Source organism: Lagenorhynchus albirostris, chromosome 3 (assembly GCF_949774975.1).
Source record: "Lagenorhynchus albirostris chromosome 3, mLagAlb1.1, whole genome shotgun sequence".
Lineage (NCBI taxonomy): Eukaryota > Metazoa > Chordata > Mammalia > Artiodactyla > Delphinidae > Lagenorhynchus > Lagenorhynchus albirostris.
Genome location: NC_083097.1, coordinates 121,870,922 through 121,889,003, shown reverse-complemented (window position 1 = coordinate 121,889,003; position 18,082 = coordinate 121,870,922). Strand labels below are relative to the sequence as shown.

General features: G+C 41.9%; 1 protein-coding gene across 1 annotated transcript in view; it reads right to left on the bottom strand.

The window, feature by feature from the left end:
- LOC132517905 (ubiquitin carboxyl-terminal hydrolase 25-like) overlaps positions 1-14,291 on the bottom strand; it is a 44,524-nt gene extending 30,233 nt beyond the window's left edge. The window contains 5 exon segments of the mRNA XM_060145942.1: positions 9,586-10,907; positions 10,909-10,975; positions 11,185-11,278; positions 11,280-12,815; positions 14,133-14,291. Coding sequence (XP_060001925.1) covers positions 9,586-10,907; positions 10,909-10,975; positions 11,185-11,278; positions 11,280-12,815; positions 14,133-14,291 — 3,178 coding nt within the window.
- Between the last annotated feature and the right edge of the window lie 3,791 nt (positions 14,292-18,082).

Here is an 18,082-nt window from a genome sequence, read left to right as displayed (position 1 = left end):
ATGGTGTTAGGGAGTGATCTAATCTCATACTTTTACATGTACCTGTCCAGTTTTCCCAGCACCACTCATTGAAGAGGCTGTCCTTTCTCCACTGTACATTCCTGCCTCCTTTATCAAAGATAAGGTGATCATATGTGTGTGGGTTTATCTCTGGGCTTTCTATCCTGTTCCGTTGATCGGTCTTTCTGTTTCTGTGCCATTACCATACCGCCTTGATTACTGTAGCTTTGTAGTATAGTCTGAAGTCAGGGAGCCTGATTCCTCCAGCTCCGTTTTTCGTGCTCGATTGCTTTGGCTATTCGGGGTCTTTTGTGTTTCCATACAAATTGTGAAATTTTTTGTTCTAGTTCTGTGAAAAATGCCATTGGTAGTTTGATAGGGATTGCATTGAATCTGTTGATTGCTTTGGGTAGTAGAGTCATTTTCACAATGTTGATTCTTCCAATCCAAGAACATGGTATATCTCTCCATCTATTTGTATCATCTTTAATTTCTTTCATCAGTGTCTTATAATTTTCTGCAACAGGGCTTTTGTCTCATTAGGTAGGTTTATTCCTAGATATTTTATTCTTTTTGTTGCAGTGGTAAATGGGAGTGTTTTCTTGATTTCAGTTTCAGATTTTTCATCATTAGTGTATAGGAATGCCAGAGATTTCTGTGCATTAATTTTGTATCCTGATACTTTACCAAATTCATTGATTAGCTCTAGTAATTTTCTGGTAGCATCTTTAGGATTCTCTATGTATAGTATCATGTCATCTGCAAACAGTGACAGCTTTACTTCTTCTTTTCTGATTTGGATTCGTTTTATTTCCTTTTCTTCTCTGCTTGCTGTGGCTACAACTTCCAAAACTATGTTGAATGAGAGTGGTGAGAGTGGGCAACCTTGTCTTGTTCCTGATCTTAGAGGAAATGCTTTCAGTTTTTCACCATTGAGGATGATGTTGGCTGTGGGTTTGTCGTATATGGCCTTTATTATGTTGAGGAAAGTTCCCTCTATGCCTACTTTCTGCAGGGTTTTTAACATAAATCGGTGTTGAATTTTGTCGAAAGCTTTTTCTGCCTCTATTTAGATGATCATATGGTTTTTCTTCTTCAGTTTGTTAATATGGTGTATCATGTTGATTGATATGCGTATATTGAAGAATCCTTGCATTCCTTGAATAAACCCCACTTGATCATGGTGTATGATCCTTTTAATGTGCTGTTGGATTCTGTTTGCTAGTGTTTTGTTGAGGATTTTTGCATCTATGTTCATCAGTGATATTGGCCTGTAGTTTTCTTTCTTTGTGACATCCTTGTCTGGTTTTGGTATCAAGGTGATGGTGGCCTTGTAGAATGAGTTTGGGAGTGTTCCTCCCTCTGCTATATTTTGGAAGAGTTTGAGAAGGATAGGTGTTAGCTCTTCTCTAAATGTTTGATAGAATTCGCCTGTGAAGCCATCTGGTCCTGGGCTTTTGTTTGTTGGAAGATTTTTAATCACAGTTTCAATTTCAGTGCTTGTGACTGGTCTGTTCATGTTTTCTATTTCTTCCTGATTCAGTCTTGGCAGGTTGTGCATTTCTAAGAATTTGTCCATTTCCTCCAGATTGTCCATTTTATTGGCATAGAGTTGCTTGTAGTAATCTCTCATGATCTTTTGTATTTCTGCAGTGTCAGTTGTTACTTCTCCTTTTTCATTTCTAATTCTATTGATTTGAGTCTTCTCCCTTTTTTTCTTGATGAGTCTGGCTAATGGTTTATCAATTTTGCTTATCTTCTCAAGGAACCAGCTTTTAGTTTTGTTGATCTTTGCTATCATTTCCTTCATTTCTTTTTCATTTATTTCTGATCTGATTTTTATGATTTCTTTCCTTCTGCTAACTTTGGGGTTTTTCTGTTCTTCTTTCTCTAATTGCTTTAGGTGCAAGGTTAGGTTGTTTATTTGAGATGTTTCCTGTTTCTTAAGGTAGGATTGTATTGCTATAAACTTCCCTCTTAGAACTGCTTTTGCTGCATCCCATAGATTTTGGGTCGTCATGTCTTCATTGTCATTTGTTTCTAGGTATTTTTTGATTTCCTCTTTGATTTCTTCAGTTATCACTTCATTATTAAGTAGTGTATTGTTTAGCCTCCATGTGTTTGTATTTTTTACAGATCTTTTCCTGCAGTTGATATCTACTTTCATAGCATTGTGGTTGGAAATGACACTTGATACAATTTCAATGTTCTTAAATTTACCAAGGCTAGATTTGTGACCCAAGATATGATCTATCCTGGAGAATGTTCCATGAGCACTTGAGAAAAATGTGTATTCTGTTGGTTTTGGATGGAATGTCCTATAAATATCAATTAAGTCCATCTTGTTTTAATGAATCATTTAAAACTTGTGTTTCCTTATTTTCATTTGGGATGATCTGTCCATGGGTGAAAGTGGGGTGTTAAAGTCCCCTAATGTGAATATGTTACTGTCAGTTTCCCCTTTTATGGCTGTTAGTATTTGCCTTATGTATTGAGGTGCTCCTGTGTTGGGTGCATAAATATTTACAATTGTTATATCTTCTTGGATCAATCCCTTGATCATTATGTAGTGTCCTTCTTTGTCTCTTCTAATAGTCTTTATTTTGAAGTCTATTTTGTCTGATATGAGAATTGCTACTCCAGCTTTCTTTTGGTTTCCATTTGCATGAAATATCTTTTTCCATCCCCTTACTTTCACTCTGTATGTGTCTCTAGGTCTGAAGTGGGTCTGTTGTACACAGCAGATATATGGGTCTTGTTTTTGTATCCATTCAGCCAATTTGTGTCTTGGTGGGAGCATTTAGTCCATTTACATTTAAGGTAATTATTGATATGTATGGTCCTATTCCCATTTCCTTAATTGTTTTGTGTTCGTTATTGTAGGTCTTTTCCTTCTCTTGTGTTTCTTGCCTGGAGATGTTCCTTTAGCAGTTGTTGTAGAGGTGGTTTGGTGGTGCTGAACTCTATGAGCTTTTGCTTGTCTGTAAAGGTTTTAATTTCTCCATCAAATCTGAATGAGATCCTTGCTGGGTAGAGTAATCTTGGTTGCAGGTTTTTCTCCTTCATCACTTTAAATATGTCCTGCCAGTCCCTTGTGGCTTGCAGAGTTTCTGCTGAAAGATCAGCTGTTAACTTTATGGGGATTCCCTTGTGTGTTATTTGTTGGTTTTCCCTTGCTGCTTTTAATATGTTTTCTTTGTATTTAATTTTTGACAGCTTGATTAATATGTGTCTTGGTGTATTTCTCCTTGGATTTATCCTGTAAGGGACTCTCTGTGCTTCCTGGACTTGATTAACTATTTCCTTTCCCATATTGGGGAAGTTTTCAAGTATAATCTCTTCAAATATTTTCTCAGTCCCTTTCTTTTTCTCTTCTTCTTCTGGGACCCCTATAATTCGAATGTTCGTGCGTTTAATGTTGTCCCAGATGTCTCTGAAACTGTCCTCAGTTCTTTTCATTCTTTTTTCTTTATTCTGCTCTGCAGTAGTTATTTCCACTATTTTATCTTCCAGGTCACTTATCTGTTCTTCTGCCTCAGTTATTCTGCTATTGATCCCTTCTAGAGTATTTTTCATTTCATTTATTGTGTTCATTGTTGTTTGTTTCATCTTTAGTTCTTTTAGGTCCTTGTTAAATGTTTCTTGCATTTTGTTTATTCTATTTCCAAGATTTTGGATCATCTTTACTATCATTATTCTGAATTCTTTTTCAGGTAGACTTCCTATTTCCTCTTCATTTGTTAGGTCTGGTGGGTTTTTATCTTGCTCCTTCATCTGATGTGTGTTTTTCTGTCTTCTCATTTTGCTTATCTTACTGTGTTTGTCGTCTCCTTTTTTCAGGCTGCAGGTTCGTAGTTCCCGTTGTTTTTTGTGTCTGTCCCCAGTGGCTAAAGTTGGTTCAGTGGGTTGTGTAGGCTTCCTGGTGGAGGGGACTAGTGCTTGTGTTTTGGTGCATGAGGCTGGATCTTGTCTTTCTGGTGGGCAGGTCCACGTCTGGTGGTGTGTTTTGGGGTGTCTGTGGACTTACTATGATTTTAGGCATCCTCTCTGCTAATGGTTGGGGTTTTGTTCCTGTCTTGCTAGTTGTTTGGCATAGGATGTCCAGCACTGTAGCTTGCTGGTCGTTGAGTGAAGCTGGGTGCTGGTGTTGAGATGGAGATCGCTGGGGATTTTCACCATTTGATATTACGTGGAGCTGGGAGGTGTCTGTGGACCAGTGTCCTGAAGTTGGCTCTCCCACCTCAGAGGCACAGCACTGACTCCTGGCTGCAGCACCAAGAGCCTTTCATCCACATGTCTCAGAATAAAAGGGAGAAAAAGTAGAAAGAAAGAATTAGTAGAAGTAGAAAGAAAGAAAGGAGGGAGGGAGTGTGGGAGGAAGGAAGGAAAAAAAGAAAGAAGATAAAGTAAAATAAAATAAAGTAAGATAAAATATAATAAAGTTATTAAAATAGAAAAATAATTATTAAGAGAAAAAAACAGATGGATAGAAACATAGGACAAATGATGGAAGCAAAGCTATATAGCCAAAATCTCACACAGAAGCATACGCATACACACAAAAAGAGGAAAAGGGGAAAAAAATCATAAATCTTGCTCTCAAAGTCCGCCTCCTTAATTTGGGATGATTCGTTGTGTATTCATGTATTCCACAGATGCAGGGTACATCAAGTTGATTGTGGAGATTTAATCCGCTGCTTCTGAGGCTGCTGGGAGAGATTTCCCTTTCTCTTTGTTCTCACAGCTCCCTGGGCTCAGCTTTGGATTTGGCCCCGCCTCTGCTTTTAGGTCGCCGGAGGGCGTCTGTTCTTCGCTCGGACAGGATTGGGTTAAAGGAGCCGCTGATTCGGGGGCTCTGGCTCACTCAGGCCGGGAGGAGGGAGGGGCACAGAGTGCGGGGTAAGCCTGCGGTGGCAGAGGCCGGCATGACGTTGCACCAGCCTGAGGCGCGCCATGTGTTCTACCGGGGGAGTTGTCCCTGGATCCCGGGACCCTGGCAGTGGCGGGCTGCACAGGCTCCCTGGAAGAGGGATGTGGAGAGTGACTTGTGGTTGTACACAGGCTTCTTGTTGGCAGCAGCAGCAGCCTTAGCGTCTCATGCCCGTCTCTGGGGTCCGCGCTTCTAGCTGCGGCTCGTGCCAGTCTCTGGAGCTCCTTTAAGCAGCGCTCTTAATCCCCTCTCCCCGCGCACCAGGAAACAAAGAGGGAAGAAAAAGTCTCTTGCCTCTTCGGCAGTTCCATACTTTTCCCTGGACTCCCTCCCGGCCAGCAGTGGCGCACTAACCCCCTGCAGGCTGTGTTCACGCCGCCAACCCCAGTCCTCTCCCTGCTCTCCGACCGAAGCCCAAGCCTCAGCTTCCAGCCCTGTCTGCCCCGGCGGGTGAGCAGACAAGCCTCTCGGGCTGGTGAGTGCTGGTCGGCACCGATCCTCTATGCGGGAATCTCCCCACTTTGCCCCCCACGCCCCTGTTGCTGTGCTCTCCTCCATGGCTCCGAAGCTTCCCCCTCCGCCACCCGCAGTCTCCGCCCACGAAGGGGCTTCGTAGTGTGTGGAAACCTTTCCTCCTTCACAGCTCCCTCCCACTGGTGCAGGTTCCGTCCCTATTCTTTTGTCTTTGTTTTTTCTTTTTTCTTTTGCCTACCCAGGTACATGGGGGGGGGTTTATTGCCTTTTGGGAGGTCTGAGGTCTTCTGCTAGCATTCACTAGGTGTTCTGTAGGAGTTGTTCCACGTGTAGATGTATTTCTGGTGTATCTGTGGGGAGGAAGGTGATCTCCCCATCTTATGCTTCCGCCATCTTCCTGGAAGCCGTGTTTGTAGACTTTTTGATGATGGCTATGCTGACTGGTGTAAGGTGATATCTCACTTTAGGTTTGATTTGCATTTCTGTAATAATTAGTGATGTTGAGCATCTTTTCATGTCCCTCTTGGCCATGTGTATGTCTTCTTTGGAGAAATGTCTAAGTCTTCTGCCCATTTTTTGTTTGGGTTGTTTTTTTGATATTGAGCTGCATGAGCTGTTTGTAAATTTTAGAGACTAATCTCTTGTTGGTCACATCGTTCACAAATACTTTCTCCCATTCTGAGGGTTGTCTTTTCGTTTTGTTTACTGTTTCCTTTGATGTGCAAGAGCTTTTGCGTTTAATTAGGTCCCATTTGTTTATTTTTGTTTTTATTGAAGTAGGACTTTCAAAGTCGTGTGTGTTTTTGTGTATGTACAGTGCACAAAGAATATATTTTACACTTTATTTTTTAATGGTTGAAAAAAGTCAACAGAATATTATTTTGTGACATGTGAAGTTATATGAAATTCACATTTCAGCATCCATGAAAAAATCTTTTTGGACACAGCCACACTCAGTTGTTTGCATACTATTTATGGCTGCTTCCTAGATGTAACAGTAGTGTAGTGACAGGAATTGTACAGCCCCCAAAGCATAAAGTAGTTACTGTCTGCCCCTTTACCCTAAAATTTTGCCAACCTCTGATATAAATAATGTCTGTGTTGGTAACCTGATCACCTGCTTACTGATACATCTTTTTATTTTATTTTATTAAAAAAAATTTTATATTGGAGTATATTTGATTTACAATGTTGTGTTAGTTCCACGTGTACAGCAAAGTGATTTAGTTATATGTATACATATATCTATTCTTTTTCAGATTCTTTTTCCATATAGGTTATTACAGAGTATTGAGTAATGATACATCTTAAACATCCTTCCATATCAAAGAAATTCCTCTCTCCAAAATAATTTGTTTTTCATTAGCAAAACAGGACACTTGTCCAGGTCTGTGTCTTTGTCAGTCACTATATTTATTGTCCTTACCAGTTTTTGTAAGTACCTTCCATTTACAAGGCATTATTATCTCATTTAATTCTCACAGCCACCCAGTGAGATAGACATTATGAGTTCATTAAAACTATTTTCTTGCAAGTAATAGAAACCAACTTAAATGTCTTAAACAAGAAAAGGGGATTTAGGAGGATTGATTTAAGATTATGGGATTTGCCATGGAACTCTTGAGCAGGACTATAGCTGGAAGGTCCTGGAAAGTAGTCTCATGTTCCCCTCTCAGCCCCTTTGTGTGTCTACTTTTTAATCTTTTTGCATAGATCGTCTTCCTCTGCTGGTCAGTACAAGTGGACTCTGGTTGCTAATAGTATGAGGTTCCGCATTACTGGCCCCACCACTCTGAAGGAGTTTAATTGTTCCCTTTTGGGCCCAATTCTAAATATTATGAGGAAGAGTAATGTATTTGGCCTAGTATTGGCCAGATTTCACTCCTGGTCCGATCACCTGTAACTTTCACAGAAAACAGCTGCTGGGGAAGCATTTACAAAATGGCACCTCTATAAATCGGGGAGAGTTCGGTGGGGTAATTGTGAATTACACAGCTACTTCAAAATGTATCAGCTTCATTAAATTGCTCCCATTTTACAGAGGAGGCAATTGAGTCTCAGAGACACCAAGTGAATTACCCAAGTAGCAAAATAATTGGTAAAATATAAGTCTACAAACTCCAATCCCAGGCGTGTTTTGAGTACAGCAGACTGCTGTTGGTTAACTGCCTTGCACTTGGGATGTTACAACAGTAACATTCTATTTGGCTGCAGATGGTGGTTCACTCATTTTCATCTCGTTGCTTTATATATTACTGGAAGCTGGGAATTCCCTTGGTGTCTTTTACTTTGTCTCCAGGCTGGGAGCTGGATGGACAGATGCAGGTTTTGGAATTTTCTCCTGGTTGATTGCTGTGCTTAGAGTACTTTGATCCATCCACGGAGGGAAGTTGAGTGAAAATGATCCACATGCCAATCTGTGGATATTGTCCCTTAGCCTGGCTTTTGTCTCGCATCCCTGTGTCTGATGCCAGTAACTAAATCTCCAAGCTTGATTAGCAGTGGTTGCAGCCCAGTGAACATGCATCCCGAAACGGCTGTGACATGGTGTTTCGTCCGTGATGGCTGTTGCTACAAAACCCACTCCTGTGCCAACCCAGGAGGACACCCCAGGTACCATGACTCTGATTCTGGGGCACTTGTTGAATAAAATATGCTGTGATTGTATGGATTTTTTTTCCCTTAAGTTGAAGGAGTAAAATGAGCCATGTGGTTTTGTAAAATGTAGTTCTGGAATAGCTCTGGAAACTGTGAACTTGCTGGAAGAATTCCTTTATCTAGAGGAACTCAGGTGTGGAGGACAGGTGTGGTGGAAATTTGTTGTTTGTCACTCGAATAACCATTCCTCTCTCCTCCCCTTCTCCCTCTGATATGCCCTGAACATATCCCCTTTCTGTGTGGTTTTGGGGTGGGACTGATCCCACACACAGTTCAAAAAGTAGGCTCTGATGGACCCACGCCAACCTGTGTAGTCTTTCCCCTGGTTACAGTTATTCATTTGGGTTGAGTCAGTTGACTCATTTAGGACAAAGAAAGGTCCCAGGACCAGGGTATGTGCTATGGGAACTGGTATTTTCTTTGCCATAGATAATTTAGGATAAGGATGTGGGACCTGGAATTGAAGCAGCCATTTTGCCGTAAGAGTAAAGTTTAAGCTGTTGTGTATATGTGGGGTGTGTCTGTCATCTGGAGTCTGATGATAAGGCTGACCCCATGGGAGGCAGAGCTAAGAGATGGAAAGAAGACCAGGCACCAAGGGTTCTTGGTGATGATGTCTGAGCTGCTAAATCAACAAACTTCACTGGAAGTCACGCTGAGTGGGTTGCTTAAGCCATTTGAGCTGAGTTTAAAATCATTTGCATTAAAAAATTCCTAACAAAGATAAGTAGTGCCACCAATTGTCTGCTCTGAATAGATGATGTTTGCTTGGTTATTTGGCATTTTCCAAAGGCTGAACACACTTGTTCCTTGATGGCCAGTGGGTGCTACACACACCAGTAAAGGAACGGCAAATCTAGTTCCCAGTTTGTTCCCAGCTTCCTGTTTGCGTGGCTAGTGTACATTTATCAGGGTTGAGAGATGAATGATTGCTTTATTTGACAGTATTTCCTGTGGTCTACCTTTATGAATTTTTCTAGTGAATCTAGAACTTAAGCCCAAGTGGTATCTTTTCTGCCTTTGGGCTGATGAAGTTTCACTAGGGGTGCTCTGGAATCTCAGGAGTGTCATGATGAATCTACATCACTGAGACAATTCCTTCCCCTATGGAAGTACACGGCTTAGAAGGATGTGTGTGGCTCAGTTCTGGCCAAGAGGCAGAATGGAAGTCTGCTGGGGATGAGATTGCTTTAGGGAAAGGTTCCTTAGCTCATTGAAGAACAGAGGATGTTAATGTTATTGAATTGTTTTCCCTTTTGGCTTCTTATTTGGTGAGATTGTTATCTCACAGTTCTAAATGTCTTATTATGTGAGGCTGGTTGTTAGGGGTTTTTTTCCCCCCCTCTTTTTCTTTCTTAATTAATGTTATAGAATGTGTCCTGATGCATTCTGCCAGGACCACATGAAGTAAGGGAGTGTTGATTCTCCCAGGGAGGGATGCTGAGGGCTAGCCCCATCTCCTGCAAAATAAATAAATAAAATAATAAAAAAGGAAGGGAAGGAAGGATGGATAGAGGGAGAACGGATATAACTTTCTCTTTGAAAATTTTCTAGCCCAATTATGAGATATATTGTTGTTTCCCTGAATTTTCTATAATCCTGATGCCATTCCTCATACTCCTCCAAGTTTACTTCTTCAGGTTTTATCATGTCAATTTTGGCTTGAGCAACTTTCATTATGTTGTGACAGCTTTCATCAAAACTCAACTTTCTATCTCCAAATTGTTCTAGCAATGTTTTCTCAGTGATTTTCTTTGGAGCCTGATTCTGGATAAAGTAGACTACTACATGATGTAAACGATAGTCTGTTTCTGGTGGGGTGTCTTCTTGGGCCAATTTAACCAATCTTGAATATTTCAACTTAATTGCCGACTGTAAAACTGTTTCAGGACTTTTATCTTCATGCTCATGTGATGCCCTGGTAATTATTCGAATAGTTTCTTCTTTCAAGTGCTTTGAGAAATCACTTCTTGATGGCCGCTCTAGATATTCTGGTTCTCCTGCTTGTGCTGTTGTCACAGAAGACTCTGACTCTCTCAATTTCTGAGATGCTGAAAGTTTTTCCTGCAAAGCTTTCTGGGCAAGCTGTGCATCCCATTCTTCCAGTTCTTTCTCAAATCGCTGGTTGTCTTCCTCAACAAAATCTCTGAAGTCTGGTGGTAGTGTTTCTATTCCAACAAGGGTCTGCCCAGTTTCTTTATTAAACTCCTCTTGTATTAAGAATTGGGGCTTATCATTTATGTACATTAAACAGTATGCACTGGCATTTCTATAACCACCAAAAGAGTCCCTCACTAGCTCTTCCCATGATGATTTTGTTACGGCAATATCATTGTACTTCATCCACCTGTTTTCACGATGATCAAAAATGTATGCCCAGTAGCGCCCGGCATTAGCTTGGCCTTCATGAACTAAAACAGCATGTAAGCGATGAGGAAGTCCTATCATAGATTTGTCAGAGTACATTAGTTCTATTGTGCGATGGATTCTAGATATGCTTTCCTGCAAATCTCTGGTGTCATTTTCTATTTCTGTCCTCCAGCGATGTCAACAGCTTTCTAGCACAGAGAGTTCCTCTTCTGTTATGTGCCTTGGTGCTGGATGCATGGGCAAACCTGGAGGTATCTGAGACTGAGTGAATGGTTTGTGTATTACTGATCTCGAGGAAAGGGCAGCTATTGATGCAGGTGGTGTGCTTGGCAGTTCTAAAGAAGGAGCTCCCGGCTGGTCTGTTGTGCTTGGTAATGTCTGTGATGGTACAGAACCACTAGATGGGGAACTAGCATCAATATCATCAACAGGAGAAGTGCAAACAGGTTTACTTGAGGCAAATTCCAACGCATACATCCACCAAGGGGAATCGTTTGGGACCCGAACCATAACTTAAATACCTTTCAAGTCTCTGTTGTAATACTGTGAGGTAATCTTTTTTTTTTTTTTTTTTTTTTTTGCGGTACGCGGGCCTCTCACTGTTGTGGCCTCTCCCGTTGCGGAGCACCAGGCTCCGGATGCGCAGGCTCAGCGGCCATGGCTCACGGGCCCAGCCGCTCCTGCGGCATGTGGGATCTTCCCGCACCGGGGCACGAACCCGTGTCCCCTGCATCGGCAGGCAGACTCTCAACCACTGCGCCACCAGGGAAGCCCTGTGAGGTAATCTTTTAGTCTCTTGATCTCTTCCCTCTTAATTCTTGTTATTTCTCTGTTTCTATGCATGTTATCTGTCCAGATATAAAACTTGAGGAAATTCCAATTTGTTGTGAATTTTTTCTGGTCTTCCCAATGCCTGATTAAATTCAAATCTTGACAATTCAAACATTAACACAGGTGGTAGTTCAGTAAACCAATGCTCTTGACCAGACTTCCCTGAATTTTCTGAATGTAAAGACTCAGTTTCTCCTTCAATCATGGCAGCTTCTAGGCACTCATGTAGGTCTTTGAATGCATTGACCTGAAGTGGGTACTGACCAAACATTTCAGTATTTTCAAATTTTTTACCTTCAAGCACTCCCACGGCTAGGAATCTTCCACAGAACAACTCTACCATGGGGTTCTTTGGCTTCCCTTCATCCGTCTCCTCTTCAGCTTTCATTTGGAAGGCATCTTCTAACCAATCTAATAATTTGTGTGTAAACTCACTCACGTCTTGCTGCTGGGAGGCATTTGATTTGAAAGCATCCTTAAGAATTTCAACTGCTCTTGATGGGTCAACATATTTCCTTTTAGTACCAACAAGAAGTGCAACTAGATACCGAAGCTCACGCATAAAAGGCAAATTCCAATGCTCCTTTTGGTTTCGGGGTAAATCTTGAACATTTGATGGAGGCTTGTAATTCAGAACTAGTCTTCTAAATTCCAAAAGATTGAATAAGGACTGAATAACAGCACTAAACCAGCAAGTATTGCCAACATTCTTTAGTCCAACAGGAGCTTTGTCCTGCCTTTTTCTGTCATAAGCGTTTCGAGAATCTCTCCAAACTTCAGTAGGTGTCCAGTTCAAACATGCTTTATTTTCTGCTATGCTGGCTTCAAGAACTCTGCTAATGGCTTGCTCCTCATCAGTTATTCCAGTCTCCCTGAATGCCCTGTTTGATTCTGCCGAACTCAAGGTAATTGCTCTCTTAAGATCATCTTCATCATCTCCAGTGAGATCAATCACATAAGTATCTGCTGGGCTTCCCACACTGATGTATCTATCATTGCCAGGTAGCGCTGTTTGGTAGTAAGTTGTCTCCTCCTGCTGAGGGGTCTTGGCATTCTTCGCAGTAAGGAAAGCCACTGCTAGTTCCAAGTTTCCGTTACTATCCTTCAAGGCTTGCTGTAATATCTGGGCATCATTAATCCCAGTAATTTCTCTCAGCTGGTTCAAAAACGTCTGCTGGTGCTTCTGCGCCGCGCTCTGCTGCAGCACTGCTCCACGGTCATGGCCCCCGCAGCGCCGGCGGCGACACCGGTGGCGGCGTCGGGCTCCTCGAGCCTCCGCCGGCACTGACTGCCACGCTCCGCCGAGCTCCAGGGAGCGGCGCGGACGACCGGGGAGGACAGCGTCCCCGCCAGGCAGGCGCGAAGGCGATGGTGGCGAGGCGCAGACAGCGAGAGCCACGGCGGCGGCCCCACGACTCCGCGCGGCCCGCCTCAGCGCGGCTTGTCGGCCGCGGCCCGGGCCATGAGCGGGCGGCGGGCGCTCGGCGCGGGAGGGCGCGAGCAAACCCGGACGCCTCACGTGCGCGCTCCTTCGCTGGCGGCTCGCGGGCCACTGCGGGGAAGGGAGAAGGGACAGAGGGAGCTGCCGGAATGGCGCTGTCCTCCTCCTCCTCCCGCCACGACTCCCTCCCCTCCCCGCAACCGAAATTGAGTTATTTGTAGTGAGGTGGATGGACCTAGAGTCTGTCATACAGAGTGAAGTAAGTCAGAAAGAGAAAAACAAATACCGTATGCTAACACATATATATGGAATCTAAGGAAAAAAAAGTCATGAAGAACCTAGGGGTAAGACGGGAATAAAGACACAGACCTACTAGAGAATGGACTTGAGGATATAGGGAGGGGGAAGGGTAACCTGTGACAAAGCAAGAGAGAGGCATGGACATATATACACTACCAAACGTAAAATAGATAGCTAGTGGGAAGCAGCCGCATAGCAGAGGGAGATAAGCTCGGTGGTTTGTGACCACCTAGAGGGGTGGGATAGGGAGGGTGGGAGGGAGGGAGATGCAAGATGGAAGAGATATGGGAACATATGTATAACTGATTCACTTTGTTATAAAGCAGAAACCATTGTAAAGCAATTATACTCCCATAAAGATGTTTAAAAAAAAAATGGAGACTTTCTTAAAAATCAGTAATGTTTTTCATGGTGCTAAGAACTTTTTCAGCTTCTGTTGAACTAAGCAATTATGTTAAAATTTTTCCTAGATTTTATAATGTTGCCAAAGATTTTTATATGGTCAAATTCTGTCCCATCAACTAAGCCATGAAAATAATTTACTGGAATGTCATTTTTTTTTTAGACTTTATTTATTTTTGGCAGTGTCAGGTCTTAGTTGTGGCACACAGGGTCTTAGTTGAGGCACGTGGGATCCTTCGTTGCGGCATGTGGGCTCTTCATTGTGGTGCGTGGGCTTCTTTCTAGTTGTGGCATGCGGGTTTTCTCTTCTCCAGTTGTGGTGTGCAGGCTCCAGGTCGCATGGGCTCTGTAGTTATGGTGCACGAGTTCCAGAGTGTGTGGGCTCTGTAGTTGTGGCGCGCGGGCTTAGCTGCTGCCGTGGCATGTGGGATCTCAGTTCCCTGACCAGGGATCGAACCCTCATCCCCTGCATTGTAAGGCAGATTCTTCACTGGACCACCAGGGAAGTCCCTGGAATGTCATTTTTAATTAAGTTGAAACTATACTTCCGGTCAAATGAGAGGTGGTGAGTGTGAAGGTTAAGTACACACCTGCTGTCACTGATGTTTTAAATGGCCTCTTCATTCCTCAGTTTCCTTACCTGTGAAATGAGGAAAATCCTAGTAATTATAAAAATTAAAATAAATTACTACAAAAAGTACTCTCCTCTTCTTTAGTGGCTCTTACTGTCTTCTGGCCTGACCATCTGCCATCCCCATCTTTCTCTGGTTCTCTCAGAGCCTGGCTCACGGTGGCTTCATTTTCCACAAGTGGCCACACAGAGATGATTCTAGGGAGTGCCGGACCAAGGTGGGCAGTCACGGCCTCTGTGGTCCAGATGGGCATGGAGGGCTTGCCCACGTGGGTATAAGGAATGCCACCAAAGGCATCCCCCACCCAACTTCTGCCGGATCAGAACACACTCTGGCAGGTGGAACAGATCCTGGCATATGGGAGCATAGTGAATTCGCTGCTCTTATATGTGGGTATCAGGATGGCCAGGGATTCCCAGGGCCTGGAGGAGTGCCTGGAGACAGTAGGGCTAGCCCTTGGGGTTACTTGGAGAATCTATGGTGGGGGGCAAGTACAGATATATTGGGCACATTGACTGTCTTGTGCATCAACCAGTCATAAAGAATAGCAGCTGTGGGAACCTAGAGGTGGTGGATGTGCCAGTTACTAACACTTTTACTGCTGGGGATAGTGGAAAAGGCTTTCCTTGGAGAGCTCAAGGCAGTGCCTATTTATGAAAACTAAATAATATTTGATATTTTATAATGGCTTCTGTCCTGTTTATGAAAGCCAGCAGAATATCAGTCAAACAGGATATAGGAATGTAAGTTAATATTTTTAGAACACATGGTATTAGTAAAGTAAGACTCAGATACATCAGGTAAGTTGCCCGAGGTCACATAGCCAATGTGTGAAGGGTTTGGATACAGGTCTTTGGTTCTGGAATCATTACAGGTCAATGTCTAAAGCAGAGGGAACATTGAGGACCAGAAACACCTCTGAGTTTCAGTGCCTGTTTGGAAATATCATGTAAATGGCTATTAGAGTTGCAAGGTCACATCACTCCACTCCAGCCATTTTCGTCGCCTGTCAAGTGGGAATGAAATGACCACAAAGAGATGTGTGGCTATGTCTATCCATATCTATGTTTGCTCTAAAAGAAAAATGGTTTCCTGCCTGGGACTTACACTCAGCTACCTGAGCTTGATATTGCATTCCCAGGAAATGAGGGACCCCATCAGGACCAGGAAGCCAGGTGAAGGAGAGATTGCATGTCACAGAGCACCAGGGTCTCTTTCTGGAAGAATCTCCAGGACTCTGAAGAATGGACGGTAATGTGTTCTTTCCAGAAAAGAAACTTGTTATTGAGGGTGGGGTGAGTGGGGTGCCGGAGTGCTGGAGAGGGTGGGGCTGAGCTTAGTTTAAATGACAGTATCTGACGTTTCTTCTCCCTGAATTTGGAAATCTTAAAGCAAGATCACATGGCTCTGAAATCAGTTTCTCCTTAGAACAGCACAGTGTCACATGAACTGAAATGGGAGCTAGGAGTGGCACAAAGGCTTCTGGGTTTCCTTAGTGTCGTGGAGCCCAGAAGAGATGCATGTGATGGGGCAGTGGAAAGCTCTGGCCTCTGAGCCAGCCTGAAGTTGATCCCCAGATTTGCCATTTACTGCTGGGAAGTGGATGAATCGGCAGTTCTCCCAGCCTCAGTTGGCCCCTTTGTAAGTTGGTGTGTGTGTGTATCGAAGGGTAATAATAATACTAATATTCAACTTTCATATGTTAAATATTATTTTCTGGTCCCACTTTCCTGCAATCCTTAGCATTTCAGTGTGTGACCGTTGTGGTAGGGGTAAGGGTACTCTTCCCACAAAATTCATTTGGCTTTGCCCTGCTCCTCCTCTGGGAGATGACACTTCCTCCAGGGAGCTTTCCAAGTCTTCCAGTGGCAGTGAGGTGGCCTATTATTCCCTTTCCTTTCCTAGAAGGCTATTCTTCATGCATTCTGCACAGTTGTAATGATACAATTTTTTTTTGTTATTTGTGTTTATTTGGGTTTTTTCTTCTCCAGTAGACTGCACACTGCAAGATACTAAGGACATATCTATTTTTTCCTCTTGTTTAAAGATGAGAAAATGTTTATCATTTCACTTAAAAAGGGGTATGTCATACTGGAAGGCTACTGACACTTAAGAAGTAACTGTTCTGTTAAGCAGTAGCAATGCCTGGCATATAGTAGGTCCTCAGTAAAAAATTGTTGAATGAGTGAATACTTGAGATTTTGTGGATTGGAATTAAAATCTAAACTTTCTCTAGACTTATAATAGAGATTTATATAACGGAGCTTGCAAAGAAGCATGGATGGTATTTTTAGTTGATAATACCCAAGGTCTTGAATTTATATTTTTCATTGCCGTGCAAGCCATAACGTATCTAAAATGATTTTTCATATTTGAGGGGCATCAGGATAATCACAGGTCTTATGTGAACTTCGAAGTAAGCAGGCTGAAAATTTTTAGTGATTTTATTTTGGAGTGTCAGATAACAGGCAGCTGAAATCAAAACAGCTTCAAATGTCACAAAATGTCTTCCTGTAATTCTCCTCAAGCATTCAATGCATTAAATCTCAAAGGCACAGTCTACGTATCCCAATTCACTATAGATCTAAACTAAGCAGGCACAACCACACCCAAGGGATTTTCTTGTCTAAATGGACTGCAATTATTTCCCCTAAAACTTCAAATTAATTTTTTAAGTAAGATAATGGTTAAGAGCAGGGGTTGGGAAACTTTTCCTGTAAAGGACCATTATGACCATAAGATTTTACCCTTTGTAAAGTAGGACAGGAAGCATGACTCCTTGGATACTACCTCTTCCTTAGCACCCAGCCTAGGACCTGGCAAATTCTAAGTACTCAGCAACTCTGTGGAATGATGAAGTGAATATTTGTATTTTTTTGAATTTTATTTTTAAATTTTTATTGAAATAGTTGATTTACAATATTGTGTTAGTTTCAGGTATACAGTAAAGTGATTCTGTTATACGTATATATGTAAATATGTATATTCACTTTTTACATTCTCTTCCATTATAGGTTATTACAAGGTATTGAGTATAGTTCCCTGTGCTATACAGTAGGTCCTTGTGTTTATCTATTTTATATATAGTAGTGTGTATCTGTTATAGTAGTGTGTATCCCAAATTCCTAATTTATCCCTCTCCCCTCCCCTTTGGTAACCATGTTTGTTTCTATATCTGTGGGTCTGTTTGTTTTGCCTATACATTCATTTGTATTATTTTTTAGATTCCACATATAAGCGGTATCATATGATATTTGTCTTTCTCTGTCTGGTTTACTTCACTTAGAATGAAAATCTCTAGGTCATTCTATGTTGCTGCAAATGGCATTATTTCATTTTTTCTGGCTGAGTAATATTCCATTGTACATATGTACCACATCTTCTTTATCCATTCATCTGTTGATGGACCCTTATATTTATCAAAAGACTTTTCGTCAGTTCTGGCATACATTGCCTGCTCAGTGAGGCTCAGTTTGAACACTTTTAAAACCTGTAGCCCAACCTCCTTCCATCCCCTCTTCCTCTGCCCTCTGCTGAATCCCTGCCATGCTGCTTCATTTCTTTCAGACCCAATTATCATATTCTAGCATGCTGCATAATTTACTCATATATTTTGTTTTTTGTTTTCCCCCACAAGAATTTAAACTATAGGAGGGCAAGGATTTTTGTGTATTTTGTTCACATTGTAGGCACTTAAAATATTTGTTAAGTGAATAAATGAATGACATATCTGAATATCATATAGGGATGGTTGATCCCAGGAAAAAAACATTAAAAACAAAACAAAGGAAAACAAAACCACCTTACTTTATATCATGAACTTCAAATTCTTTAACTACAGTGAATTTGTGCTTACTTTCAGGTAAAATCTGTAGCTGGATATTACATTATACTGTAATATACTTGCTTTTAAAAATAGTTTTATTAATAAAATATTTTAAGAGAAAAAGCATATAAAAGGTGATTGATTAAAAGTTAATTTTTAATATTACAAAAATGCTGCAACTTTATTCTAGAAAAGTAAAAAAAAAAACCCAAAAAAGT